This window comes from Brassica napus, chromosome C9 (assembly GCF_020379485.1).
Source record: "Brassica napus cultivar Da-Ae chromosome C9, Da-Ae, whole genome shotgun sequence".
Lineage (NCBI taxonomy): Eukaryota > Viridiplantae > Streptophyta > Magnoliopsida > Brassicales > Brassicaceae > Brassica > Brassica napus.
The window spans coordinates 60,566,904-60,593,316 of NC_063452.1; the positions used below are offsets into that span (position 1 = coordinate 60,566,904).

At 39.4% G+C, this 26,413-nt stretch overlaps 4 protein-coding genes and 1 long non-coding RNA gene across 17 annotated transcripts; 3 read left to right on the plus strand and 2 right to left on the minus strand.

Moving 5' to 3' along the window:
* Positions 1–9: 9 nt before the first annotated feature.
* Positions 10–11,997, minus strand: LOC125574984 (probable beta-D-xylosidase 6). Of its 10 annotated transcripts, none has more exons than XM_048769333.1 (7): positions 11,592–11,993; positions 11,335–11,495; positions 10,983–11,040; positions 6,086–10,397; positions 5,833–5,989; positions 5,494–5,551; positions 10–1,814 (listed from the first exon to the last, which is right to left on the minus strand). In XM_048769333.1, the coding sequence occupies exon 7, from the start codon at positions 1,797–1,799 to the stop codon at positions 177–179; it is 1,623 nt and encodes a 540-aa protein (XP_048625290.1). In that variant the 5' UTR covers positions 1,800–1,814; positions 5,494–5,551; positions 5,833–5,989; positions 6,086–10,397; positions 10,983–11,040; positions 11,335–11,495; positions 11,592–11,993; the 3' UTR covers positions 10–176. The 10 variants fall into 10 exon arrangements, 7 of the variants coding, with proteins under 7 accessions (XP_048625290.1, XP_048625294.1, XP_048625291.1 ...); XR_007329093.1 differs by lacking the exon at positions 10–1,814 and adding an exon at positions 4,668–4,908 and having other exon boundaries at positions 11,592–11,997; XM_048769337.1 differs by lacking the exon at positions 11,335–11,495.
* LOC106453846 (expansin-A2-like) lies at positions 3,937–4,437 on the plus strand. The gene is made up of 2 exons (XM_013896047.1): positions 3,937–4,034; positions 4,131–4,437. Exons 1-2 carry the CDS (start codon positions 3,937–3,939, stop codon positions 4,435–4,437), a joined length of 405 nt encoding a protein of 134 aa, XP_013751501.1.
* Positions 11,998–12,519: 522 nt separating the features above from the next.
* LOC125593150 (E3 ubiquitin-protein ligase MBR2-like) lies at positions 12,520–15,312 on the plus strand. Of its 4 annotated transcripts, none has more exons than XM_048769343.1 (6): positions 12,530–12,764; positions 13,110–14,176; positions 14,267–14,317; positions 14,405–14,506; positions 14,623–14,781; positions 14,911–15,312. In XM_048769343.1, exons 2-6 carry the CDS (start codon positions 13,121–13,123, stop codon positions 15,043–15,045), a joined length of 1,503 nt encoding a protein of 500 aa, XP_048625300.1. In that variant the 5' UTR covers positions 12,530–12,764; positions 13,110–13,120; the 3' UTR covers positions 15,046–15,312. The 4 variants fall into 4 exon arrangements, with proteins under 4 accessions (XP_048625299.1, XP_048625300.1, XP_048625298.1 ...); XM_048769341.1 differs by having other exon boundaries at positions 12,553–12,665; XM_048769340.1 differs by having other exon boundaries at positions 12,554–12,671.
* Positions 15,313–15,976: 664 nt separating this feature from the next.
* LOC125593154 (flowering-promoting factor 1-like protein 2) lies at positions 15,977–16,821 on the minus strand. Its single transcript, XM_048769348.1, has one exon. It carries the CDS (start codon positions 16,733–16,735, stop codon positions 16,406–16,408), a length of 330 nt encoding a protein of 109 aa, XP_048625305.1. The 5' UTR covers positions 16,736–16,821; the 3' UTR covers positions 15,977–16,405.
* A 5,034-nt stretch (positions 16,822–21,855) lies between these two features.
* Positions 21,856–25,196, plus strand: LOC125593156. The gene is made up of 3 exons (XR_007329096.1): positions 21,856–23,398; positions 23,553–24,165; positions 24,237–25,196. It is a non-coding gene; the product is annotated as an uncharacterized LOC125593156 (long non-coding RNA).
* Positions 25,197–26,413: the final 1,217 nt, after the last annotated feature.

Consider the following 26,413-nt stretch of genomic DNA (forward strand, 5'->3'; position numbering starts at 1 on the left):
AACATACAGTAAGTAAGAAGAACCTTGGCCTTCAACATTTAGAAATTACCTTCCAGAGAAAGTACATAAGAAAGAAAGTCTTCCACTATTCTGAAAATACTATTCGTCCAAGCAGTAACGCTTTTTATTAAACTTTTTTTCCAAACATCACAGTTTGCTTAAAACAATCAATCATTTTAGAATTCAAGAGACAGAGAATGCTGTAAATCTCCCAACACCAAGACATGAGCCCCCAGAGGAATCACTCTCTTCCCCACATCATTCGCAACGCTTAGGTGCTTGCAAGGATCAATCACAAACTCTGCTTCCACCATCTCACTTGAACGAACATGAACACGTTCAAAACCAATCAGCTGTCTCTCCGGAACACCAGACAAAACCTTAGGCATTCTAGAGTACAACATCAACACATGACTACCGTCCATCTCTCCCGTATTCCTCACGCTAAACCGGACGTTAAACCGAAGAGACTCGCAAGAGTTAACCGCCAAATCGTCCAGCTGCAAGTATCTTCGCTCCCTTTCTCCGTTCTGGAGAAGCAACTTCTTGTGTGAAGAAGAGTCCTGTAGGATAACTTCTGATAAGCCAAGCCTAGTTGGCGCTGAAAGAATCTTGTAATCAAACTTGGTATAGCTTAAACCGGTTCCGAATTTATAAACTTTCGGTCCGGTATAGAATCTATACGTTCTTCCAGGATAACCACGAGACGAATCAGCTCTCATGTGCATATCCGACATCGCAACCTCACTAAACGACTGAGGATACCACGTCATCGGTAACCTCCCACCCGGATTAAAATCACCAAACAAGATCTCAGCTAGTGCTTGTCCACCGGTTTCACCTGGATAACCGATCCACACAATGCTTCCTATCCTTGGGTCGGTTTTAGCAAAGGTTACATCCACCGGTCCACCACCGGTTAGGACTAGAATCACTGGCTTCTTACTCGCAGCTGCGATGGAAGTTACAAGATCTCTCTGTTTGCCAGGTAAAGAGAGACTAACTCGATCCTTATCCTCTGTCTCTTGAGTGAGGTCTAACCCCGCAACGACAATGACAAAATCAGCTCCCTTGGCGATGGCTACAGCTTCTTTAAACCCGGCGGGGGAGTCACAAGCGACGTCAGAGCAGCCAGAGGCGTAAGACGTCTTCTTCACGTACTCAAGAAGCTCCGTGAAGAGAGTCTTTCTTTGACAAGGCTTGCCTGTGTAAGTCCCGCCCATACTGCTAATGTTGTTGGCCATCGGACCGATGATTGCTAAAGAAGACACGTGGCTTTTCTTCAACGGCAAGAGGTTGTGGTCGTTTTTCAGAAGCACGATGCCTTGTCTCGCTGCCTCCAACGCCAGCTCCCTGTGGCTTGAGCTGCAAATGTCGTTTGATCCTAGCTTTGCGTAACGTCCTTGTTTTGGATTACAAAGTCCGAGGCGAAGCTGAACGGCGAAGAGGTTTAGGAGAGCTCTGTCTATTTGCTCTTCGCTCAATTTACCTTTATCGATGGCAGATTGTGTGTGTCTAACCATGTACGTTCCGCAGTTTATATCCACGCCTGCTTTGATTGCATCAGCAACAGCTTCCTCAGCTGAGTTTGTGTATCCTTGGTAATCGAAAATGGTTGCCACAGCATCACAGTCTGATGTAATGTACCCTTTAAATCCCCAATCAACTCGAGCTTTCTGTAATAAGTCTTGTCGAGCACAAGCAGGCACCCCATTAACTGCATTATATGAACACATCAAGCAGCTAGCTTTACCATCTTCGATACAACTCTGAAACGGGGGCTGGTATGTGTCTTCCATATCCTGTTCTGTGACCTACCCAATACAGAGTAATCTATCAATGTACGCAAAAAAAAATAAAAAATTTGACAAGAAGAAGATTCTAAAGCCATTAAACTGAATAGAGACATTACAACTAGTTAAACTTCGTTTCATCATCTAAGTTCCCTTCACAAAAAGCAGCTAACAGGATGAACAAGTTTGGTTGAATACTACTAAGTCAAGTGAAAGATAGGCAGTCATAGAGAATGGAAAGTAATTATAGTGTTCATGTATGAACCATTATGAACATAAGACAAAGGTGCAATCAATAAAGTCTATAGATTTATAGAACCCTTGCAGATTTAATAGCATTTTTTATTTCTTGTTTTGATCACATATGATAAGATGCGCCTGTGTCTAGGACCCACACATCTGTAGGATGTGTTTTTCCATGAGCAACCAGCGCAATATCTTCATCAGATTTAGCCTCATTCTCGGCTACCGCAGCAGAACCAGTCTGCTTCTTCTTCTTAGGACAATCAGATTTCCAATGTCATTTCTCTTTGCAGTAATTGCAAACATTAGTTGGTTTAGGACCCTTTGAAAACGACCTTTTGTCTTTCGACTTCTTGCCTTTTCCAAAGTTCTTTCCACCACCTACAAAGAACCCAGAAGCTTGGTCGTCTGTACCAGAACCAGATGCCTTGTGTTGCAACTCCCTGCTATGAAGTGCTGACCTGACTTCCTCCAAACTCATTGTATCCTTACTCCCTATGAATGACTGAACAAAGTTCTCATAAGAGTTTAGTAGTGATACCAACAAAATCATTGCCGCATCCTCATCTTCCACCTTAACATCAATATTCCTCAGATCCAACAAGATGGAATTTAGACTGTCAAGATGATCTTGGAGTTGTGTACCTTATTGCATCCTCAGAGCGAAAAGACGTTGTTTCAGAAGTAGCTTCTTAGTCAGAGACTTCGTCATGTATAGACTCTCTAACTTCAACCACAAATCAGCTGCAACATCAACACCGGAAACTTCGATGATGATCTCATCTGCCAGACACAACAAAATTGTTGAATACACCTTCTCTTTAGTAACCTCCATCTCAGTAGTAGCAGGTTCAACCTTCTTCCCTTACAACGATGCCCAAAGACCTTGTTGCTTCTGCAACGCCTTCATCTTGATTTGCCAGAGACTGAAACTGTTCCTTCCAGTAAACTTGTCGATCTTCATATTCATCTCAGACATCTTCTTACCAGATTCAACCCGAAACTCTGATACCAGTTTGTTGTGACGGATGTGAGAAGATATAGATTAACAGATGGATAAACAATAAAGAAAGACACAGTGATTTAACGTGGTTCACCCCTAACGGCTACGTCCACGGGCAAAGAGAGATTTTATTGATGGGGGAATTACAGAGATCTGTCTACAAGAAGATCAGATATAGTTTCTCTACGGCTGCTAACTAGGTTTAAAGGAGTCACAAAATATATATAGTTATGTCTCGGAAAACCCTAGCACTAGTGGGCCTCAAAAGACTAAGGTCCAACAGTCAAGGCATTATTCAACAACTAATGTATTTACGTAAACTTCTTCGATCATAAGAGAAGTGATACTATGCACTGGTCATGAACTCCCTATATAAGTAACGTCTTGAACGATCTAGCAACATCAATCAACTTCTTTCCTCACAATCTTTTGCCGCACCATAATAATGAATCTTACAGAATATGCTCATGTTTTAGTTATTTCACTATGCACCCTCAACTTCTGCTTCTACCGGATAAACTCCTACGACAACGGGGGCTGGGAGAGAGGCCACGCCACTTTCTACGACGGAGCTGATGCATCCGGCACAATGGGTACTTTAAACATAAATTTTTTTTATTGCCACACAACATCATCACCAATTCATCACAAATGGAGGACACGTTATAAGTGTTGACATTTTGTAGGAGGTGCATGCTTGTGGGTACGGTAACTTGTACAGCCAAGGCTATGGACTACAAACCGCGGCGCTGAGCACGGCTTTGTTCAGAAACGGTCAGAGGTGCGGTGCATGTTTTGAGCTACGCTGTGTAGACGATCCTCAGTGGTGCCATGATGGTTCCATCATCGTCTCGGCTACAAACTTCTGTCCACCAAACTATGCCTTAGCCAACGATAATGGTGGTTGGTGCAACCCTCCCCTTCAGCACTTTGACTTGGCCCAGCCTGCCTTTCTCCAGATCGCTCAGTGGGATCGTTCCCGTCGCATTCAGAAGGTAAAACATAATATTTTGACCATAGTGAAATATTAAGTATTTTTCCATAATAGAAACCTTACTATTTTTGTCATATGTACTAATAATAATTAACAGGGTTCCATGTGAGAAACCTGGAGGGATAAGGTTCACTATAAACGGGAATTCGTACTTCGATCTTGTGCTGATCACAAACGTGGGTGGTGCTGGAGATGTTATGGCCGTAGCTTTGAAAGGCTCAAAGACTAATAAGTGGCAATCCATGTCGAGAAACTGGGGACAAAACTGGCAAAGCAACACATACCTCAGAGGTCAAAGCCTCTCTTTTCAAGTCACTACGAGCGATGGTCGGAGTGTTGTGAGCTACGATGTTGTGCCTAAGGATTGGCAGTTCGGTCAAACTTTTGAAGGAGGACAATTCTAGTCTCTAGATTATGTATGAGCTGGAGTGTTGTGAGCTACGATGTTATCACCTTTCATATGTTTATGTCGCTTATCTGCTCGGGCTATGATGATTGACACGATAGAGAAATAACATGGCGTTTTCACGGCAACGGACATCAATCAAAACCACAGTTAATTACTGTGACACCCGCCACTTTCGAAATATAATAAATTTATAAAAGCGGAAATAAAATAATAATACAACTCAAATAATAATAATCTTCATATCATAATATAAAAGTCAATACGGTACCAAAAGACCTAAAAGCCCAACATCAATAACATCCGAAATATAAAATACGACATAAACCGAAAGTCTGAAATATGAATAACATAAACGATAAAAGTCCAAAGGCCTAAAGGCCCGATAAAGATAAAAGCGGTAAAAGCGATAGAAACCCAAAAGCCCAATAGCACCGGTCCGATAATCACTCCTGCTCGTCGGTCTCACCTAAAAGGGGGAAAGAAGGAGGGGTGAGCGACAGGGGAATCACTCAATGAGGTATGGGATGCTACCCCGAAGTCCATGGACCCCGACATAGCACTCCGAATAAATATAATTTAATTCTAATGCATGTCAAACACAGTACCTAAAGTACTCAAGCAACAAACAATAGTCCTAGCGAGGTGCACACTCGCCGCCCTCTAACAGGCCAAAAACACTACCGAAAAGGTGCTCGGTTCATACACACACCGAAAAAGTGCTCGGTAACACACGCCCGTAGACGATTTATCGACACTTCCAGGCTACAGCTCAACCGGTCGACTAAAGTTGGCCATAACCTCATACAATCCGGCATACAGCAGTCCGTCTCTGTATCCGTCTCCAAACAAAAACAATCCTAGCTAAGAATTTACATTAAGTGAAACAATCAATGTTGAATTCTCTAACCCCCTAGTTCCGGTTTATGCAAAGAACCTACAACTAAACAAGCAATGATAGACTCAATTTCACACAGACGAAACACATTAGAAATAAATTATATTTTTTCGAGGTCCTAAGCCGTGTACGAGAAGTTCGGGAATAGACTCTCACCTTAGCAATAATAAGAAGTGGTATCTATGAACTCAAGCTGCTCAAATGGACTCCAAATCTGAAATCAGATCGAAATTTCGAGTCAGAACGCCTTTCGAACGATCAAAAATGGAAATGGTCAAGGTTTGCAGAAAAGTCAACCCGCTGGTCAAAGTCAACCCGGTCAATCTTTGACCAGAAATCGATTTGACTAAACCGACCGGTTTACCCTAACCGAACCGAAATCAATTTAAACCGGTCAAACCAGTCAATCCACCGGTTTACCGAGTCAACCGAGTTGACTCGGACGAGTTGACCGAGTCACCGGTGTCGGTCACCGGCGGCGACGGCGGAGCTTACCGGCGGCGAAGGCGGCGGCGACGATTTCCGGCGGCGGCGCGTGCACCTCACGCGCAGAGGCGAAACTTCCGGAGGTGCGTGCGGACTCATCCGGGCTCCGATTGCGGCGCGGTCGGCGGCTACGGCTTCGTCTCGTCGAGAGGAACACGATGATGGCCTTGGATGCACGAGATTCGCAATGGTTAGGAAGTTATGGGTGATTTACTAAACGGAAACGAAACTGAACTTAAGGCATGCAGTTTCCGGCGGTTACCTAGGGTGTTGATCGGTGGTGGCAAGCTGAACGTGATCACGGCGCACGGTTGCTCCGGCGACGAGCTCAGGTGAGCTTTCTCCCTTCCTCTTCTTCCTGTCTCTCTCTTTTTCTCTCTCTCTCTCTTTTTCTTTCTTTCTAAGTTTGTGAATTATAGAAGATGGAGATGGTGGGAAAGAAGGTGGAGATAGTGGAAAAGAAGGTGAAGATGGTGGGGTTGGGGAAAGAAGTGGAGATGGTGGGATTGGGTCATTACAATTATCCCCCACTTATAAGGAATTCGTCCCCGAATTCATGTCATAAGCTGACGTGCCCAATGTCATCATAGCAAAACCTCGAATACTAATCTTCGCTCGGCCTTTCAGGTCTCCTCCTGAGTCTTATCTCCCTCCCAACGAACTCGGACAAACACAGTCGATATTCCCCGAACTGTTTTCTCATGATGATTCAAAATCTTCAATAGATGATAAGGTTCATAAAATCTTTATGAACTCACTTGATGTCTACTGCAAAATAATTATAGCGCCTTCTCAACTTTTGCAATGCTGTCATATGAACCAAGTCCTAGAAGGCTGATATACTGCTGATAAAGTAACTGCAAGCAACTAATCCAATCCACTTCAGTGAAGGATACAATTCCATGTGTCTCGGTTTAAGCTCCTTTATCTTCTGAGTCTTAGGTCCCTCCTGAAATGTCCTTATTTTCAGGTATATTAGGTGCTCATATGTAGCTCCAAATCCTTATGGTGCTTAGCTGCATAAATCCTCTGACGTCATGGGCTTCCGAAAGCCAATCCTTGAGCATGTCCTCTGCTCTACCGTCTCTTAAACCATTAATAGTTCTAACTCATATTGCTACCCCACTTTGGTCCAACAAAGTGGTATACTATAAGGTCTACCATAAATAACCCTCGTATAGTATTTTTTTTTTATTTTTTAATACTCAAAAGATAGTTGTCGATGTAGGCAAACTCTGGTAAAGGTAGATGCTTTCCGAAATTCCATCCAACGCAATCTCTGAACATATCCTTTAAGTTCTGAGTAGTCCTCTCTGACTGACAATATGTCAATGGGTGATAAGCTGTACTCATATGATCTTTGTCTCAAGTGCCTTCTGAAAGGCTCTCTGAAATGTAGATGTGAACTTCGATTCCCAATCCGATACAATGTTGACATCCATGAAACTTCCCAAACTCAATAATGTAGGTCTGCTCCAATTGATTAGCTCTGATTGTCTTCTTAATTACTTAGGAAATGGGCTGACTTGGTAAGTCTATCCATGACTACCCATGTGGCATCCTTTCCACATATGGTGATTTAAAATCCAATAACAATGTCCATAATCACCATGCCTCATTTCCACTCCGGCAAAAGCAAGCTCAAAAATAACATGATAGATAACTGATCCTCTATCATAGTCATATAACATGTCTGGCACCGCGACGCAATGTAGTTACAAACATCTTCATACTACATCAATTATAGTTAACTCTTCATATCTTTGTACCCTTTGGTGTTCCCGATGGGTAGAGAAACACGAGTGATATGTTTTTTGTATGATTCATTTTCTTAACAACTTATCGTCCAACACACAAACTCGGTTTCGGTACAAGTATATCCTGCTCAGAACTGTATGATATCCAATACTCCCAACCTCGATCTGTTCAACCAATCCATAATGCTAACTTGTGCTTGTGTATCCTCCATAGCAAAACTGTCTGCTCCAAAGTCCCAAGGACATCTTTCTCTCCAATGATAGTAATGGCACCCAACCTGAGACTAGCAAATCTCCCAGTAAACTCATGAACCTTCTTGGTTCCCGAGATACAGCTCATACGCCTACCCAAGGCATTTATCACCTGGTTGTCCTTACCAGATAGTATGCGATATCCAAACTATAGTCTGCTACAAACTCAATCCAACTGCACTGCCCAAGTGCAATTTTTAATCAGTGAAGATAAATATCATACTCTAATGATCCCATAGAATCTGGACTTCCTTCCCGTACAATTACGATCTCCAAAACTATAACGCAAATACCACTACAGCCTCTCTGGCGTGAGGCATATAAATGACTTAATCCTCATACCTTAATTTAAATCCAATCCAGTATCTGACACATCACAGTAAGCCTCAGCCTCAGTAGAACCCAAAACTGGTGTCTTCATTAGTTGTGCTTCAATTCAGTGAAACTCCTCGAACAAAAATCTATCCAACCACACTTAACGTCTTTACACGTAGACCGCGTCTTTAACATTACTATACCGGTGAAACCCTTGATGAACTTCCAGTAGTACACTATTAACCCAAAAAGAACGGCAGATCTTTGTAGCGCTCTTAGGTTTCGACCTTCCCGAAACGGTATTAATCTTCTTTGGATCCATCAAAATTCTGCTTCCAAAACCATGTTACCCAAAAATACAACATTCCTCTGCCAGAAGCTACACTTCCTCAACTTAGCGAACAACTGATGCTCTCCAGGCTTATCCAACGCAATCCGCTAAATGCTCACAAATCTCCTTTCTATTCCAAAATAATCAGGATGTCGTTGGTGAATACAATCGCACACCTATCCAAATGTTCACGAAAACGTCATTCATATCTTCATGAATGCAACAGTGCCTTTGTCGACCCAAATGGTATCACTACGAACTCGTAATATCCATAACAGAAATCTGCATTCCGTACATACTCCTCAGCTATAGCAATCTGATGGTATCTTGATGCCAAGACAAACTTCGAGAACGATGAACCTCCATTAAGCTCTTCTAACAACTCGTCAATATGATGGTTACCATGTTCAAGTCTATGTAGTCGATACAAAATCTGAAACTCCCACCTTTCTTATTTACAACAACAATGATGCTCCCCATGGGGAAAAAATCGATCTGATAAATCCCTTATCAAAGAGTTCCTCCAATCGCTTTCTCAACTCAGTCATCCATGCTGGTGATAGACGATAAGAAACTCGTGAAGCCAGTGCTGTTTGCTCCAAAATAAAATAAAATTGCAAGAGCGTCTCATGTGTCTTGTGGTGGCCTTTCCAAAGGTCACAAATATATCCTCATACTCTGTAATAACCGGAAGATCCTGCAGCCCATGTTGTCCATCATCCTTAACCATTGAAATGGTAGCCAAAAATCTCTATGTTCTTATATCCCATAACTCCTCAGCATGTAGAATGCATGCAATAAAAACTTCCATTTGCTTCAGCAATAGGAACTCTTGCCCTCAGGAAATCCAACACTACTTGATGACGTGACAGCCAATCCATCCCAAGGATGACATCGTAAAAACATAGCTCAATCCCTGACGAGTCTCCGAAAAAATCGGCCCTCCAAGCATAATTGGTACACCGCGATGGACATAAACAGCTCCCAATGTCCTATATCAATTGTCCAAACCGACACATCTCTGAAACGATCAACACTGCCAAAATTGGTAAACATACCAAAGTGTAACTCCAACACCCACACAACGCAAGCTGCTGCACCCCAATTCAAAAGCGATCTCCACGAGTTCACAAAACAAATATATCTCCAAAATAGTCAATATACTCGTACACACAACAACACATGCCAACCAATGGCTCATACCACACACCACATAATCTCCAGTAGCAAAACTCGTGGAACGATTGCTTGAAGTGGGTTGGTGGCAGAAACGTCACATATCCACTCCTGGATAACCTCAAAATAATGACCGAAGAACTGATAACTCCTGAGAAAACTGACGAACTTGGACATCACCCAACTGCTGAACATCTGGCGAGAACTCTGATAGTCGAAGGACGAATGACGATGATTTTACTCATCGTCATTGAAAGAGACAATTGAGTTAGTAATTACTGGACATAATGGTGCTAAAAGAATTTCCAAATATATAAATAAATATATATATATTTTTTTTAAACAAAAAGAACGTTGAAAACCGATGAAAACCGAATCCCCTGACCGCCATCCCGGGACGGAACCGGGATGGAACCCGCTCTGATACCAAATTGTGACACCCGCCACTTTCGAAATATAATAAATTGATAAAAGCAGAAATAAAATAATAATACAACTCAAATAATAATAATCTTCATATCATAATATAAAAGTCAATACGGTACCAAAAGGCCTAAAAGCCCAACATCGATAACATCCGAAATATAAAATACGACATAAACCGAAAGTCTGAAATAGGAATAACATAAACGATAAAAGTCCAGAGGCCTAAAGGCCCGATAAAGATAAAAGCGGTAAAAGCGATAGAAACCCAAAAGCCCAATAGCACCAGTCCGATAATCACTCCTGCTCGTCGGTCTCACCTAAAAGGGGGAAAGAAGGAGGGGTGAGCGACAGGGGAATCGCTCAATGAGGTATGGGATGCTACCCCGAAGTCCATGGACCCGGACATAGCACTCCGAATAAATATAATTTAATTCTAATGCATGTCAAACACAGTACCTAAAGTACTCAAGCAACAAACAATGGTCCTAGCGAGGTGCACACTCGCCGCCCTCTAACAGGCCAAAAACACTACCGAAAAGGTGCTCGGTTCATACACACACCGAAAAAGTGCTCGGTAACACACGCCCGTAGACGATTTATCGACACTTCTAGGCTACAGCTCAACCGGTCGACTAAAGTTGGCCATAACCTCATACAATCCGGCATACAGTAGTCCGTCTCTGTATCCGTCTCCAAACAAAAACAATCCTAGCTAAGAATTTACATTAAGTGAAACAATCAATGTTGAATTCTCTAACCCCCTAGTTCCGGTTTATGCAAAGAATCTACAACTAAACAAGCAATGATAGACTCGATTTCACACAGACGGAACACATTAGAAATAAATTATATTTATTCGAGATCCTAAGCCGTGTACGAGAAATTCGGGATTAGACCCTCACCTTAGCAATAATAAGAAGTGGTATCTATGAACTCCAGCTGCTCAAATGGACTCCAAATCTGAAATCAGATCGAAATTTCGAGTCAGAACGCCTTTCGAACGATCAAAAACGGAACTGGTCAAGGTTTGCGGAAAAGTCAACCCGCTGGTCAAAGTCAACCCGGTCAATCTTTGACCAGAAATCGATTTGACTAAACCGACCGGTTTACCCTAACCGAACCGAAATCAATTTAAACCGGTCAAACCAGTCAATCCACCGGTTTACCGAGTCAACCGAGTTGACTCGCTGAGTTGACTCGGACGAATTGACCGAGTCACCGGTTTCGGTCACCGGCGGCGACGGCGGAGCTTACCGGCGGCGAAGGCGGCGGCGACGATTTCCGGCGGCGGCGCGTGCACCTCACGCGCGCGCAGAGGCGAAACTTCCGGAGGCGCGTGCGGGCTCATCCGGGCTCCGATTGCGGCGCGGTCGGCGGCTACGGCTTCGTCTCGTCGAGAGGAACACGATGATGGCCTTGGATGCACGAGATTCGCAATGGTTAGGAAGTTATGGGCGATTTACTAAACGGAAACGAAACTGAACTTAAGGCATGCGGTTTCCGGCGGTTACCTAGGGTGTTGATCGGTGCTGGCAAGCTGAACGTGATCACGGCGCACGGTTGCTCCGGCGACGAGCTCAGGTGAGCTTTCTCCCTTCCTCTTCTTCCTCTCTCTCTCTTTTTCTTTCTCTCTCTCTCTTTCTTTCTTTCTAAGTTTGTGAATTATAGAAGATGGAAATGGTGGGAAAGAGGGTGGAGATAGTGGAAAAGAAGGTGAAGATGGTGGGGTTGGGGAAAGAAGTGGAGATGGTGGGATTGGGTCATTACAATTACCATATATAGACTTCTAAAACAATAAATACAATGAGTTTTATACGTGAAGGTTGTTTCGAAACGTGCATATGCATATGTATAAATGCTATGATGATAACTATCTGAAGAAAATTTCATATAGGCGAGAGATCTTTTTATAAGTTAAATAATACTTCACTCATCGCAACAAATCCCCAAAAAATATTTTCGTGAAGCTAAACAAGAAGAATATATGTTTATTTAGTTAATCCATGTTGACCAAACAATTTTTTTTATTTTTATTTTTTGTAAACAACCAAACAAAATTATTTATTGGTTAATCTCTTGATTTACGCCAAAAGCGACGATACGTTTGTTAATACACCTTTCTCGACATTATCAATACCAGTAATGAAATAATCTAATCTGTTTTCACTTCTTTTTTTCCTCTTACGAATAATGTAAAAAATTCCATTAATTTCACCACCAAACAAAAAAATAGAAATTTTTTGTATCAATATCATTCCGTCCACCGTACGTAACGCTACTTAACGACAACGGTGTCGTTTTCGTTCGTCCTACAGAGGGGGACGTTAGTTTGCATATCAACCGTTCATCTTTAAGCTTCCACAGAACCTAACCCGAAACCAACGGCCCAGATCTCTCTGACTAAGCCATTTATTTCTCTTCCATTCTCCATAGGTAAGGGTTCGATACGTGTTATTGTTTGTATATTAGCTCTGATTGAAAGGGCAGAGTTTCTTTAATTGTTGTTATATGTGCTCTGTATCTATTATACGTCTCTCTGTTTTTTGGTCTCCGGGGAACAAAAGGGGCGTTTTGTTTATTGGAAAGTCCGTGTAATTCGATTGAACGTGCAGCACCTTTTTTTTTTCTCTCTCTTTCCACGATCATATAATCAGCTTTGTGGTCTGATGTTTATGATTCATCAAGTTGGTGTTTTGCTCTGGATGATCTATACATCCACTTCTATGTTCTTCCCGCAAGCTTTGTTTATTTGTTTGTGTTCCTTTGTTTAGCTTGCTTTAGGTTTGGTGGAAGATCATCCTTAAATCTTTTGATGACTTGTTGAATCTGTGTTTATGTTATTTTATATTGAATTCTCTTGGTTGGGGACCATTAGTAATCCCCTCTCTTTTTTGCTGGTCTGATGTTTATTATTCATAAAGTTTGTTTGGTGTAACTGTTTGTTTGGTGTAACTGAATATTCTATTTGAGCTTCAGGCAGGATACAACTTTTGATCAGATATCTCATAAGGTATTGTTTTTGTCTGCAGGGAAAGGATGGATGGATGTGCTTACCCCGATGGTTCTGCCTCGAAAAGCAACCGGTCCTGTACTGCGTGAGAATATGAAGAAGAAAGATGAAAAGAATGTCCCTTTCTGCAGCCAAATTGCCTGTAGTGCAAAGGTAACCTCCACCAAGGGAAGCAGGATTGGCCCTACGGTTGACAATACAAAAGTTGGCAGGCCTGGAAAGGCAATTGTTGGGAGTTCATCTCGAACTCCGGGTGGATTTGGATACTTAAGAAAGCCAGCCATAGGTACTACTGGCAGGAGACAGCCCTCATCTAATGTGGACAGAGATTCTTCAGAGACGAGCAGTATTCATGATGATCCAGCGGCGGTTAAGCCCATCCTTCCTCGCCTAAAGACTAAGAGAAGCGCAATCAGTGTTCAGTCTCAAAACACCGTCTCTAGAGAAGTCGTAGGAATTAGCTCAAGTAGAGGAACCACCAGAAGTAGTCATCAGAAACCTGACTTGCGCACTCTAGATACTCTAATGCCTCCCTCTGTCTCTTCTTCTTCTGGTGGCGACCACACTCTAAGAGGTGGTCTGAGCAGGAATGGATTGAGAAACTTGAGGTGCAACTCTGTCTCTGATGTACTTCCAACTAAATCAAGCTCTGGAACAAAAGTCAGTGTGACTAAAAAGAAAAACTCTGATGGAGAGAGCAGCTCCTCTAGCCAAGGCAGTAAGAGTAGCGTGTCGGTGATGAAGGGAAGGAATCAAAGCTCTTCTCATGGAAACGGCGTCACAGTTTCTGATAACAGAAGGAATCGTATGGTACCAACTATCAGGGATAATAGTGTTGTTTCAAGTAGTGGTAGGAGATCAGGGCGACTTGGAGTTGTTGCATCCCCTGCTACTTCTCGACAAACGCCTCAACCTGCAACACCAATCAATCCCAATCATTCTCTTTCTGTTACTCCATCAAATAGTCACAGTAGTACTGGCCGGTTAAGTAGCATGATTCCTGGTAGCCCCTCAGAAGCTCACCCTTCAAGCTCTTTGGTGGACCGGGATGGTTTAAGTCGCTACAACATGAATGGAATTGCAGAGGTAGTTTCCGTCATCTTGTCGTCTGATTTCATTAGAAGCTTTGACAGGTTCGTGAGTGTGGTGATAACACTAATTTTGAAAATGTGTCAGGTATTGTTGGCCCTGGAAAGAATTGAACATGATCATGAGCTTACATACGAGGTAATTAGCAGCTTGGTCTTACATGTTTTGTCCGGGTATAGATTTGTTTCTCACGTTTCTACTACCTGTTCTGCTCTTTCCCCACAGCAACTGGCTTCTTTAGAGACAAATCTCTTCTCAAGTGGTATGATCAGATTCCACGATCAGCATAGCGATATGAGGATTGACATTGATAACATGTCATATGAGGTCAGTCTTGCATGTTTGTTTTACATCATGCTCCCTTGGGATATTATTCACCATTTTAGTTTAACAATCAAAAGTCTACTAAAGCTTAAATCATATGAACACAAATTTTTTTACAGGAACTACTAGCTTTGGGGGATGAAATAGGTACAGTGAGCACAGCTCTAAGCGAAGAAGCACTCTCGAGAAGCCTCAAGAAAAGCATTTATCAAGAGACAGATGAAACCGGTGCCATTTCGCTGGATAAGGATGATGATATCAAGTGCAGTATTTGCCAGGTCTCCTCTTTTTTCTCTACTTTGTACGCACAAACTATAAATTAATCCACTGGTTTGTCTAGTATCTGAGTAGGAAGAGGTTTAGTGAAACGAAGAAGAGGTTAATTTTATCTAAATATACTTATGCAGGAAGAGTATGTTGATGGAGATGAAGTAGGGACTATGCCATGTGAACATATGTACCATGTGAGCTGTGTACAACAATGGCTACGGATGAAGAACTGGTGCCCTATCTGCAAAACCTCCGCTGAGGAAAAGTCGTAGTGATGATGCCACACCAAACTTTAGCTTTTGGGATATGATTCCAAGATGATGCAGAGATACATCGCTTCTTCTTCTTATTCTTCTTTTGCACCAAGTGCTTGTCTCTACATCATCTTTGCTCTCTATCTCTCTTCTCTTCTGTACATAAAACCTTTTTTTTTTGGCCGGATAGGGGTACAAATGGGCATATAGATCAGGTGACCATCTCTTTCCCCACTTGTATCAAAGCTCAACTTTTGATTTGAACCTGAAACATTTTGTAGTTTATACTCGTCTTTTTTATTTTCTTCTGAAGCGGATAAATAAACCTGCACATTGAAATTTAACTGAATAATTTTCGCAATTAGGATATTTCATATTTCCTATTGCAGACAAATAATCAATTTATAATTTATTGATCCAACCCCTTATTCACCATTAACATGAATGATTATTACAAGTTCTGAGTCTGAGGTGTACAACTTCTTCGCTGCTATGTTTTTCCATATTGATCCTAAAGTACTCGTATTATTCTTTGGTAACATTGGCTGCGTTTGAGTTTCTTGGGGGTACACTTATTCGGGTATTTTTCGTTCTCTGGTTTCACAAGCAGCTAAGAGGTTCAAAATCACCATCCCTCACTAAGTAACTAAATTGATTAAATGATGATGATCTGCCACGGTTTTGATCGAAATCAGACACGTATTTTTTCTCCTCATTAAGTCAGACTTATGTCTTCTTATGCCTGCATGATTTTTTTCTTAATATGCAACGTAATTTATTTATTTTTGTTAACAGGGTTTAGTAAATGTTTATGTTTCTGTACTTTTTATATACCTAAAATGATGAAATAATACTACTCCTATATGAAGAAGAAAAAAAAAATCAAAAAGTATTATAGTAACACAACTTCAGTTGCATACAAAACGAAAATGAACTTTTCTTCAACAGCGATGAGAATCGGATATATATTATAGTAACACAACTTACATCGATTGCACCACAATTTCGAAGCTACAAAGCAAACTAATCAACGACGGCTACAAGTAATGTGCCACCTTTTAACAACACTACTCTTAAACGTCCACACAAAGCCTCGCCTAGATGAAGACAGAACCATATACAAATGCATTATGCAACAAACTTGGACAAATAAGTAAATCCATTCACAATAATTTAGCACATATTAACAGATAAAAACACAAACTAAGTGATGATATTCCAATACCCATCGCTTTGCTTCTGGAAGCTCACACATCTTCTCTTTTGACCCGTACGTTATTTGACATGATTATACTTCATATTCGTATGTCTGGAACCTCTCGGTTGGAACAAAACAAACGCAAACTAAACCGACTGGTCGAGAATTAATACGTGGATTTCAGTGGAACTCACGGACGTGGAAGGTATTAGGGTTCTTGATGACGATGTCGTACATGTAAACGGAGTTGAACTTGGAGAAGTCTCTTGGTAAGGAGATGAGGTCGATGGAGGAACGTTTGTGGTACTGGATGAGATCAGAGTCTCCACTAAAGTATCTCTCCCACCCGAGACTCATTAGGATCTGTTCCAGTGACGAGTAAGAAGAGACTACTTCACCGGTCGGCAAGTAAACCAACACATTCCTCCGGCCATGCGTCACTCCACCGGACTGGTTTGGGTTTTCTACAAGACGTATCACTCCGTTTTTGAAAACCCAAACGCCTGACATGGTCTCACAATAAGAATTCTAGCTTTTGTAATGTGTAGAGAGAGAGAGAGAGAAGAGCGATTTCGTTGGTGTTTAGTTATGAGATAGATTGTGTGCAGGGGTTCTATATTTATAGTCATACATGCATGAGGAGACAATTAATTTGTTTTAAAAAACTAAAGATTCTAAGTTTTCCATTTAGACATTCTTTTTTTGTTGATACATTCCTTTGGTTTGTTATAAATTAATTTTTCAACGCGCCTATTATTTAAGCTTGCAAATGGTGCATATGTGTTCTAGACTAAATTTTTAAAAATGTTAATCTGATTTTTTTTTCTAACAAATTTAAATTACTTTTTATTAATTAAATTTGTACTATGTTTAAAATGTAATGTGAGTTTACAAGACATGAATATCATTTGATGGAAAGAGATATATTAGATAAATCAATTTTTAAAGAGAAGATCAAATAATTGGAAGATCAAAAAGAATAAGATTATTAATCAAAAAGCACAATCACTATTTTAGACAAGACACATCCTTGCTAAAATATTAGAGAAACCATTTATAAAGTAAAACTTGTTTATTGGGTTTATATTCTCGATGGTGACCTAATTTAGAAAAAAAAAAACAATTAATCGAGGATTGGGGAGAACCTTTAAAGGCGACACACTTGGTTGTATAGTTAAAAGTAGAGGGTAGGGTAAAGTCCGTCTCTGTAGTATGGAGAATCTAGATCTTCTGGGACACACACGTATACCATTACCTCAATTCTTCTCCTTCTATAACTTTAAATAAAATGTTATAATACTCGATGTGAATTTTCTTATATATTTATTTCCATATATGCCTTTACTGTATTGCCAATTTTTTGTTGTCTCATTGGAATGAATACTAGAAGATACGTCAGCTGGTGATAGTTTAAGAGGTATTTCTCACGCAAATGACTGATGTGGATCCGACATCTCAGTGTATGCATACCAAACCTATCTTTAACGTTAAATTTTAACAGTTTAGATTCACGTATATATAGTCAGCTTTTTAAGTAACGAATCAGCATACGAAAGACATGGAAAGGAGCCCTAATGGTGGGGCTAGTTCGTTTCTGAATAGCATATATGTGAGTGAGAATCACGTTTTAATTGTCCGTGAGACATGTCGACGCAGTATTTTTTCGACATCATCATAATTATACTATTTATCCGAGGACATGTCGACGCAGTATTTTTCACCAAATATATATAACTCTAGCAGCCAATTTTTGATTTCCAAAGTGCATGTCACTTACCGAATCATGTATTTAATTTTTTTTAAGACATCGTTTTCATATATGAAATTCGTATTCTTATTGCATAAGTAGTAAAACGGAATATGTACTCTTGCTAACGTCTCGTTCAAGGGAACGAGTGTTTTATTTCGATAAGAATGGGACGGACAACAAGTTCGAACAAACTTGTGTACATTCGTATTGGCATTTACTGAATTATTACATACCGATACAAACTGTATAGACTAGTTTGGCCAGTAATCAGTTAATTTAGGGTTTAGAAATCCTTCATACCGCTCTTCAAGCATGGGGTTATAACCATTTCACGTTTACTGAGTTTTATCAATTCTCATTTTTATTGATGTAACAAGGTAATCATTTTAACTTTTAGTAATTTTTTATCGTTTATGCATGCACCCTCGATGAGAAAAATAAAGATGCATGCAAACTTTTTACTGTGTTTACTACGCAGTCTATTATAAAGAACTCTAACTATATGAACATTCTAGAAGTATAAGACAAAGCACGATTTTAATCGCAAGTCTTATAGTTTTGATTTTATTACAAAAGTATAATTTTCTATTTAGAAAAATTACATACTAAGATGAAAGACTTTCATCATTACTCGTGAACAATCATCAATCTGGCCGATTTTGCATAATCACATTGCGTAAATCTCCAATGAAAAATATTTTTCAACAGCAACAAAACTATTTTATGTGCACGACAAATAAATTCACAAAGACAATGGCATATCATATATAAGGAGATACTATCGTGCTCAATTTTTCATAGCTTTAATCCTATTTCTTTCTCTTTAATCCTAAATTTAGATATGAATAGATCCGACGTTTGATTTAATTAGAGGTACGCACATAGAAATTATTTCCGATGAAATTTTGTCCTAACTTGTAAATATTAGGACACTGCGAATTACAGCTTTATAATAATTCCTCCAAAAGATAAAGATAAAGATGCATGGGCGGGCAAATGAGTGTTGAGATGCCAAGAGTTGTTTAATACGGAATTAGAACTAATTACAGATGTGGAGATTGGGGAATATATACGAAAGAACGCGCATATTTATTTCTATGTGATATATAAAGTTTTAAAATATGTGTTGTATGGAAACAAGAATACTACTAAACTATAAATAATTAATCTGGTGGGTAGGGATGCGTTATTGGGAATAATATATGCTAACAGTTAGAAAATCATAACGTTGTCTTTTCATGCCCACTTCAGACATGCATGTGTAGTAATGTACTGAGATATTTGGGAGATTTGACCTTTCAAGTTGTTTTTTTGCTAAAATATTTTTTTTTATTTCAAAACATTTTTAGTTACTTTTGTGGTTTTGATTAGGATTCTTTACGGATTATTTATCAGATCAAAAGTTATACTAAATTTATTATTTAATCAATGACTTGAAACTTTTATCATCCTTTTTGATATCAGTATTTGTTTCAGTGATTCAATAACTAGTCTAAATTTGAAGTACTAACGACTTGAAAGTTTATTATTCTCTCTGTTTCATTATAAGTGTCGTTTTAGGTTTTGGCACACGGATTAAAGAAACAATTAATTTTGTACATTTCTTATAAAAAAATACTATTACTTATACACCTAACCATATTTCAACCAATAGAAAAATAAATTTTGCATAAATTTTGCATTGAAAATCGAAAACAACACTTATTTTGTAACGAAAAAAATTCTCTAAAACGACAATTAATATGAAACGGAGGGAGTATTAACTAGTGTTATTACCCCATGCTTAGCACGGGTCAGATTCTACCTGCATTTAATTCTTAAAAAAAAACTATATGGTTTTTTATTTGTTGTTTTTATATTTTTTTCTTCCTTATATGTTTCTGTATTTTTTCAAGTTGCAAAAGCAAATAAAGTAATTTTATAAATATAAGCTATCGAAAGAACAAATTTGTAAATACCAATTTTGTAAATAATGTTGGGAGATGCTTTATTGTTACCTTTTTTGATGACAAAACTTTGATTTTTCATTTTTCATTTTTCTACTGAAAAGTTAAGTTTTTGAGCAGAGTATATCCCTTCATTTTAACCTCAGATGAACAATTAAGAGGTTATTGATCAACAGTAAAAGGAAATTGAATCTAAATCAAGAGTAATTATAAACTTGCATGCTTTTTTACCAGACCAAGAACTCAACAAAAAAAAATGGATAGAGAAAGTGAAAGATAAACTGAGAAAAAGGGAGACATTGAGTAAAGTAAAGATATTATATCAGAAAACTAGAGAGAGGTGAGAGATTTTTTCTCTCCTTTCTCTCTCTCCGACTTTACCTTTTTTCGTTGAAACCCTAATTTTCTTAGCTCCGGTGGCCGGTGGTGCCCTTCACCGTCGGTCGCCACCCCTCATGTTCTTTGCTCTGCCTCTTACCCTGTTTCGCGGATATCTTTTCCTCGTCTCTTTGCTCGATTCCTCTAGATTATCGTCGGATTACGACCGGATCCGGCGGTTCTAAACGGTCGTCGGGTGTGTTCTCGACTTCCCCGGAGTGTTGGCGAGTCTGTGGTTAGTTGTCCGTGTTCAGGAAGCTCTGAATATGTTGTAGATCTGGGATTCAGTGGTGGTTGGATCTGGGTCAGGTTCAACCCTGAGCTCTCGCCGGATTTGAAGCGCGTCGCTGCCGTTAAGTCTCTGGCCTCATGCTGCTCTGCCTTTCCCATCTCTCCCCCATTTCGGTTGCTCCGCTAGGACTTCCCCTTCTCGAATCTTGGATTTGAGATGTAATGGCGCTGTGAGGCTTTCGCCGGGGACTCTTGTTTGGTCTGATTCTTGTAGGTGCTAGCATGACGACTTGTCTTGTCGTCTGGTGTTTGGAGCTCTGTCTCCTCTGTTCCTCACGGTTCCAGAAGGAGACTAACTGATGTTGTGCCTTGCCTCCTCATCGTTTTGTTGCCATTATCCTTCCGAGTCAACTGTTTTGTGAAGGGGCCGGAGTCGAGAGAATTAAACATCTGCTTGCTTCTGACAGCTCTGCTCCATCGTCTACCTGCTTGGCTCTTTTCGTTTGTTGTAGGGTCTACATGGCCTTGTCGTGTTTGTCTCATGAGCTACTTCGGCGTCTGGAGTGGATTCCAACGGATTGGGGCCGGACCAGGACCTTGCCATCCCCGCTTCGCCTTCCGTCCTTTTGGTTTCGCCTTCGGGATAATCTTCGGCCCCTAGGATTATTCTCCGGTTGATTTGCTCCCTGATTAATGTCCTTGTTACAGGTTCCTGCAGCAAGGTAAGCATTCATCTACTGGTAATCGAATAGCAGCTTAGGAATTAGTTAGTGAAGCTCTAATCACTCTCTCGGGTGTTGACTAGACTTTATTGTCATTGAAAGTTTTTTTATCTTTTTTGGGGGGCTTTCCTTGACCCATGCTTTGTTAGCAATCTTAGATGCAGTAGAATTTAATCCTTCAAGGACTGTTGAATCTCTTGGACCATTATTTCTATAATGAATTCACATACTTATCAAAAAAAAAAAGTGAAAGATAAACTTGCATGTTTTTTTACCAGATCAAGAACTCAACAAAAAAATGGATAGAGAAAGTGAAAGAGAGAGAGAGAGAATAGATGAACAGAGTGTAAAATAAATAGATAAAATCAGATAAGTAATAAAAGGGAGATATCCTCCTCAACCAAGCTGTCCACGTAGGCAATTTTAATCAACCAATTAGACAGGGTGTTTTTGCCATGTCAAATATGTGTTGATTTCTTGGGCTTCGACTTACCGTAATTTTTAAAACAATCGAACCCAGCCCATTAGACCATAGACAGACCCAGCCAGCGACCAAACCATTTCGACCTCTCCCTTACGCGTCTCTCAAATCCTATTAACCTAAATCGAATCTTCGTCCCTTTGTCGATTCTTCATCTCCTTTGTCGATTCCTAATTTTTGCTCTTCCTCTTCTTTGATCCGTTTCATGATCTGACCCTAAACAATCAATACAACTCCACTTCGTTCTCTCTTTACTCTCATTTATGGATTCGTTTTGCTTTTCTCCTTCAGATTTTGTTTATATAACTCTTAATCCGCATTTTCTCCTTCTTTTGTTTATACAACTCTTGATACGAGTCTTATTCCGATTAAGCTTTGTTGCAATGAGTTCCAACGGAAGTTCCATCTCCGAGAAACCAAAAGGCGTTGAGTCTGACTCCTCTCCCGGACCGATCAAACCCATCGGAACACCCCATGTCTCATCCAACCACTCAATAGGCGATCTCCACTCGAAGCGAGACAAAGGCGAAGCGTCGGTCACTTCCGGTCTGACCAAACTCAGCGGCAAAACTACTGTCTCTTCCGGCGTCTTGATCGGCGTACCTATGTCGAAGAACCCCAATGGTAAGAACCCTTATCGTTTCATTATGAGATTATAGTGTCCGTCTGATTACCAGTATAAAAAATAGAGAATCTGAAGCTATGAGGTTTAAAACAATGAGATGAGCAAAATAATTGTTTTTAGTAGATAATTTTTATACTAGAGTAAATAGAAACGCATGTGAAATTGTGGATTTTTAGTTCCCTTTTTTAATGATGGTAACGTTCGTATTCCTATGCAGGTGCGATCATTCACAGCACGAAGGCTGGTGTCTCCTCAGGTGTTAGAGGCAAATCTGCTGTCTCTTCCCGCGTCAGGGGAAAAGCTATTGTCTCGGCCGAAGTGGTGGCTTTCAAAGATGTGAAATACGGACCTCATGACGGCGAGTTGAGGTTCCGGTTGATCCATTTTTGGGAAGCTCGAAATATTGTGTCAAAGGTGCTTATCGGTCTCGAGATGCTTCTCATCGACCAAGAGGTATAACCCAAAATCTTGCTTACAGTTTAGTTTAGAAATTGAAACTTATCGTTCTAGACTTTACTTTGGCAGAGACTTTATGATTAGAAAATAATTTATGATTTTGGTTTCTTGGTCTCACTTTGGCAGTTTAGTTTTGCTAATAAAAAAAGAGAACATATTCCATTAAAACTTTGACTGATGAACATTTTAGATAATTTATAGCAAGTGTTTGCTTTTATTGATAGTACAGTAACTATAATTTTTTTGTTGATGCGTTTCTATGATTTCCTGTCTAGCATTTCTGATTTAATTTCTTTACTGATGATAACAGGAGACTGTCATCCAGGGTTTCATCCCAGCTGGGAGGATAGACACTTATTTGCCACACATGAGAGCTGGTGGCCTTTACAGACTCAACAGTTTTTTCGGTTCTCACAACAAGAATTTGTATCGTGTTGCGGAACCAAGTTTCACCATCACATTCTCATCGACTTCTGACCTCTCTAATCTAACGGACAGTCCGGTTTGTTTCCTTGAGGACCGGTTCCGGATCCATGGATATGAGGAGTTCGATGCTGCCTGCGACTTGAGAGGGGATCTTTATGGTAAGCTCCCCGTGTTATATAATGTGTTTAAATCGATCAAGTATGTTCAGCATTCTTTGTCTAGGATAATGTTTTGATCTACACTTACAATTTTAGGCTACATTTTTGGGTTTATGATATATAAAGCATTGAGTTTGTTTATTTTATCTTGCAGATTATGTTGGCCACATCAAGCTTGTGAATGGACAGGTTCTAAGTGATAGTCTCATGCTAGATGATGCCGAGATGGCTTCATCACGCCGCGTCTTGCTCCATGTTCAAACACATGAGTAAGCTAATCTATTTTTTTTCATATTCATATGTTGTCTCTCTTAACACATGTGTTTTGTATGTTATAGTGGTCCGGTGATGAAGTTGTACCTATGGGACAAGGCTGCCTCAGATTTTAGTGAGAAATTTAAAGCATCTGGAGGAACCGCACGTGTTGTTTTGGTCACTACTTTAAACCCGAAACGATTTGGAGGTCCGTATTATCAACCTTTTTAATTTTTAAGCAGGACACAGGATGGTCAAGGAGTCTTATCTGGTTAGGTTAGTTTTGGTAGTAGAGCTGCTTTTGGACATATACATATACATATGAGTAACCTATAGGTTCCGAGATAGCAAATATTAGACATATATATATTTCTACATCTCATTTACATTATAACTTTGCATATGTATTATAACAATGGATCTGTTATAGGTGCCCTCGCTCTCTCCTCTATGACGCCATCACGTGTTTTCTTGGACAAAGATGTTCAAACAACCGAAGAGTATCTCACTTGGTAAGCATTCTATATTTAAATTTTGGCCGTTGTATTCCACATTGTATTTGATGTTTGGGTGTTGGCTTCAGGATGAACGCGAACTTATCTGTTGCCAACAGAGTTAACGCAGACGTTGTCACTAAGACTGAGACAATGACCATAGGCGAGCTCTTATTCTATATTCAGCAGGAAGATGCCAAGGTTATACAATATCAATGATTAACGCCTTCAATATGATAGTCTTAATCTCTTAATTAATTGTTTCGCATCTTGCAGGTTGCTTGGTTTGAGTGCATAGCAACCATTGCTGATGTTGTGCACGGTTCATCCTGGTATTACATAGGCTGTGGTGTGTGCCACACTAAGGCAACCAAAGGGCCTACCACCCTTATGTGTAAAAAATGTGGGAAACCCGACATTGTTGGTGTTCCACAGTAAGTGACTCAGCTGTACTTATTCTTATACTTTAATGCACTCATTATAACTCTGCACATGACACAGGTACCTGGCCAAGATCTATGTGTATGATAATGAGGATCAGGCGTCTTTTGTGCTCCTCGGTGATGCTGGACATGAGTTATCCGGAAGAAAAGCTTCAGAGTTGGTTGCAAGTTATTTCGAGGTAATTACAACCCTGTGTGCTTATGTTATTTGAATCTATATTCTCCAAGATAGCTAGATATATATAGTGACAGTTGTTTAATGTATATTAGGCTAATGAGAATGTAGAAGATGACCACTTGGTTCCGGTACCTCAGGCTCTTATCGATACCATTGGACAGACTCGAAAATTCATTGTGAAAGTATCATATCACAATTTGACAGGCAAGACCCAAGCTTTGACTGTGACAAAGGTTCTCACCCCAGAAGATCAAGAAGCTGAAGCCCAAGGAACTCTGCAGAATGGAATTGCTGATGGTGATCCTTCCACATGCGTTGGGATAGTGAAGAGGGCTGCTGATAAGGTCGAGGCAGAAGACCCCAAGCGAGCCAGATGTGGCTAGGATGTGTTGAATCGTGGTTTTATGATTACTAAGACTCTATGCTTTGTTTTTTTTAATCTCAGACTTTGTGTTTGCAACATTGAACTATCTTTCTTATTGTCTCTGCATAATGTTTTTTACCTTAAGTTTGATGTTTGAGTATCTTAGTTTTGTTGGATTTGAAGCTTTTACGAATTTGGTTGTTTTAAGTCTTGCAGTTTACATTTACAAATGCATTCACGAATAGATTTTTTAAGAAAAAATTGTGTTCTAATCATTAAAGGTTTTGGTTTTGAGCAACCATGTAGCATCATGCGAATTTAACATGGCTTAGGCTGTTGGTCTAGGAGGTTCAACTGATTCCATTATTAGGTTCATATTTTTTTTACAGCAAGATACTTAAGGATCTCAAGAAAGAGTTTGGTTGCAATGGTACACTGGTTGCAAACACAATAATTGCATATAAATAAATATATTATCAATTCAAATATCACTAGAATAAATTATTTACATATGTTCAGAATATTTAATATTAAATCAAACATACAGGGTTTTTTATCAAAGAACAATTATTTTATCACATAAAATACAATTTAAAAATACTCATGCATTTGAAATATTTAGTAAAAAAATGAATATCAATTTTTTACATATCACAAAAATATTTATTATAATAAAATTATACTTTTATTGTGTAAGAATATTAAAAACACTTATGTATATATAAAATTATATACAATATATATAAGGAGATATATCTCTTTTGTTTTAAAAAATTATGATGTAAACTATTATTTTGGATAACACAATATAAATTATTTTTATATAATGATGATTACCAAATAACAATTCATTATAATTTACGATAATATAATAACAAACCTAATTATTTATTTAAGATATGAATATTTTATAACAAAAAATAAATTATTTTAAGACAATGATAATTCTCAAATCAATAAAATTTCTTTTTAATTAATTGTTAATTATATACTAACAGATCTATTTATTTATTAAGGATAATAAATCTTTAAGCTGATTTAAATTTAAGTATGAGAGTTCAGAGGCAAAAAATCACTTTACAAATTATAATATAAATTATTAAAATAAATATAAATTAATTAATTAAATAAAAACTTAATTATACCAAACAATCCGCGCGTAGCGCGGATAAAAGATCTAGTGTTTATAAAAGAAAAACAGTTTTAACTTTTAAAACATGATTGAACTTAGTGGTGAAAGGGTGAGCAATTTTAGGAAACGTTACTTGAGTTTATGGAAAA

Coding starts and splice junctions, on each gene's coding strand:
- LOC125574984 (XM_048769338.1), bottom strand. CDS start 1,799: ATGGAAGACACATACCAGCCCCCGTTTCAGAGTTGTATCGAAGATGGT.
- LOC106453846 (XM_013896047.1), top strand. CDS start 3,937: ATGGTGGTTGGTGCAACCCTCCCCTTCAGCACTTTGACTTGGCCCAGC. Junction 4,035..4,130: donor GTTCCCGTCGCATTCAGAAG/GTAAAACATAAT, acceptor AATAATTAACAG/GGTTCCATGTGAGAAACCTG.
- LOC125593150 (XM_048769342.1), top strand. CDS start 13,121: ATGGATGTGCTTACCCCGATGGTTCTGCCTCGAAAAGCAACCGGTCCT. Junction 14,507..14,622: donor TTGATAACATGTCATATGAG/GTCAGTCTTGCA, acceptor ATTTTTTTACAG/GAACTACTAGCTTTGGGGGA. Junction 14,782..14,910: donor TCAAGTGCAGTATTTGCCAG/GTCTCCTCTTTT, acceptor ATACTTATGCAG/GAAGAGTATGTTGATGGAGA.
- LOC125593154 (XM_048769348.1), bottom strand. CDS start 16,735: ATGTCAGGCGTTTGGGTTTTCAAAAACGGAGTGATACGTCTTGTAGAA.